Here is a 2,134-nt window from a genome sequence, read left to right as displayed (position 1 = left end):
CTAGTCTATAGTCTAGTCTATAGTCTAGTCTATAGTCTAGTCTATAGTCTAGTCTATAGTCTAATCTATAGTCTAGTCTATAGTCTAGTCTATAGTCAAGTCTATAGTTTAGTTTGTAGTCTAGTCTATAGTCTAGTCTGCAATCTGAATTTTAGTCCAGTCTGGACTATAGTCTAGTCTGTAATCTAAACTTTATTATAGTCTGTAGTCTGAACTATAGTCTAATAATATAATAGTCTAAACTATAGACGGATTATAGTCTAGCTATAGTTTGGACTACAGTCTAAGCTATAGTTTGGACTAAAGTCTAAGGTATAGTCTGGCCTATAGTCTAGTCAATATGCTGGACTATAGTCTAGTCTATACTCTGGACAATAGTCTAGTTTATAGTCTGGACTATTGTCTAGTTTACAGTCTAGACCATAGTCCATAGTTTACTATTGTCTAGTCTATATTCTGGACTATAGTCTACTGTATATTCTGGACTATAGTATATAGTCTGGACTATAGTCTAGTTTATAGTCTAGTCTATATTCTGAAATATAGTCTAGTTTATATTCTGGACTATGATCTAGTTTATAGTCTGGACTATTGTCTAGTCTATATTCTGGACTATAGTGTAGTCTATAGTCTGGACTATAGTCTAGTTTATATTCTGGAATGTACTCTAGTCTTTAGTCTGGACTATAGTCTAGTCTATGTTCTATATCTGGACTATATTCTAGTCTGGACTGTTGTTTAATCGATAGTGTGAACTATAGTCTGGTCTATGGTCTGGACTATAGTCTAGTCTATAGTTTGGACTTTAGTCTATTTGATGGTCTACACTAATGTCTTGTCTGTAGTCTGATACATCAAGTTATCATTAGTTTACTTCAATTAAGCTTTAAACTTTAGGCTACACAATATTTACTTCAAGTAAGCTTTATTTTGCATTAACTAAACTTTAGTCTTTACAATGTAAACTTTAGTTTACTATAAAAATTACGCTGTTCGACAATAGTTCTCTCTATAAACTATTTGTAAATATGATTGATTTATTATTTACATTTTGTTAACTATTGTTTACACCAAGTAATTTATGTTCGAATCATACAAAGTATTATTTTTTTTATTAATTTATTTTGAAAATAGATAAATCAACAAAATTTATAAATTTCCTTGTTCACATTAACAATTAATTAGCAAATTTTACCACATGTAATGTTAAAACAATTTTGTTGCTAACGTGTAAGAAAAAATTCCAATATTTTAGTTTTTCCAACTAATTATTAATCATAGCAACATATTAAATGCATTGTAATTAAAACAAAATTTTTGTTTTTAAACTTGAATATAGCAAAAAAAAAAAAAAAAATTGGTTATTGTCTGACTGGTGCGTTACACTTGAAAAAAGATTTGGGTCAGTGTTTAAAATTTTTGTGTTTAGTTTTTAACAAATAATTTTTTTTTGAGTTTTGTTAGTTAAAGTAGTTAAATATATTTGAAATGAAATATTTTTTTGGTTTATTATATAATTTGGTAATACAACATTAACGGCTTATTGTTGTTGGTAAAATGTCAATGTTTAAAGAACAACTAGATTGGAAGTTGACACTCAAAAATTGGAAATTCTAGTTCTGGGTTTTGGGTTAACCAAAACAACAAAACCTATAAATGTCAAAATGACATTTATGAAATGAAGTTAAATAACTTTTGAAAACAACATAATGAAGAGAAAAACTACAAAGAGGTGTTGAATTAAATTTACTTAAATACAAATATATATAAAGAAACAACATAAAAAATCATGTTGCGGTTTGTTAGGTTTTGTTTATATACACACTTATGTATTTAAAAACATATACATACATAAACAGTAGTTAATACAAAGTTACTTATATTACATGTTGTATTTCCTGTGGTATGTAAGCAAAAACAAATAAAAAAAAACAGAAAAAAACATTAAATAAATAAATAAAATATGTTTGTAAAGAAAAGTATATTACACAACATTGTTAATGATAGTCATACATACATATATACTTATCAACATACATATGTATTTCTATCATGAAAGTGTTTAGTGTTATTAAAGAAAACCTTATGATGTTTTTCTTTAAGAAAACTTTATGATGTGGAAATAAAAGAATAA

At 26.7% G+C, this 2,134-nt stretch overlaps 1 protein-coding gene across 1 annotated transcript in view; it reads right to left on the bottom strand.

Moving 5' to 3' along the window:
* LOC124421156 (myosin-VIIa-like) overlaps positions 1-2,134 on the bottom strand; it is a 4,444-nt gene that overhangs the window by 1,581 nt on the left and 729 nt on the right. The window contains exon 2 of the mRNA XM_046955985.1: positions 1,852-1,898. Within this exon, the coding sequence (XP_046811941.1) occupies positions 1,852-1,898 (47 nt within the window). The remainder of the gene's footprint in view (positions 1-1,851; positions 1,899-2,134) is intronic.

The sequence above is a fragment of the Lucilia cuprina genome, chromosome 2, assembly GCF_022045245.1.
Source record: "Lucilia cuprina isolate Lc7/37 chromosome 2, ASM2204524v1, whole genome shotgun sequence".
Lineage (NCBI taxonomy): Eukaryota > Metazoa > Arthropoda > Insecta > Diptera > Calliphoridae > Lucilia > Lucilia cuprina.
This window is presented reverse-complemented; position numbering and strand designations above follow the sequence as displayed.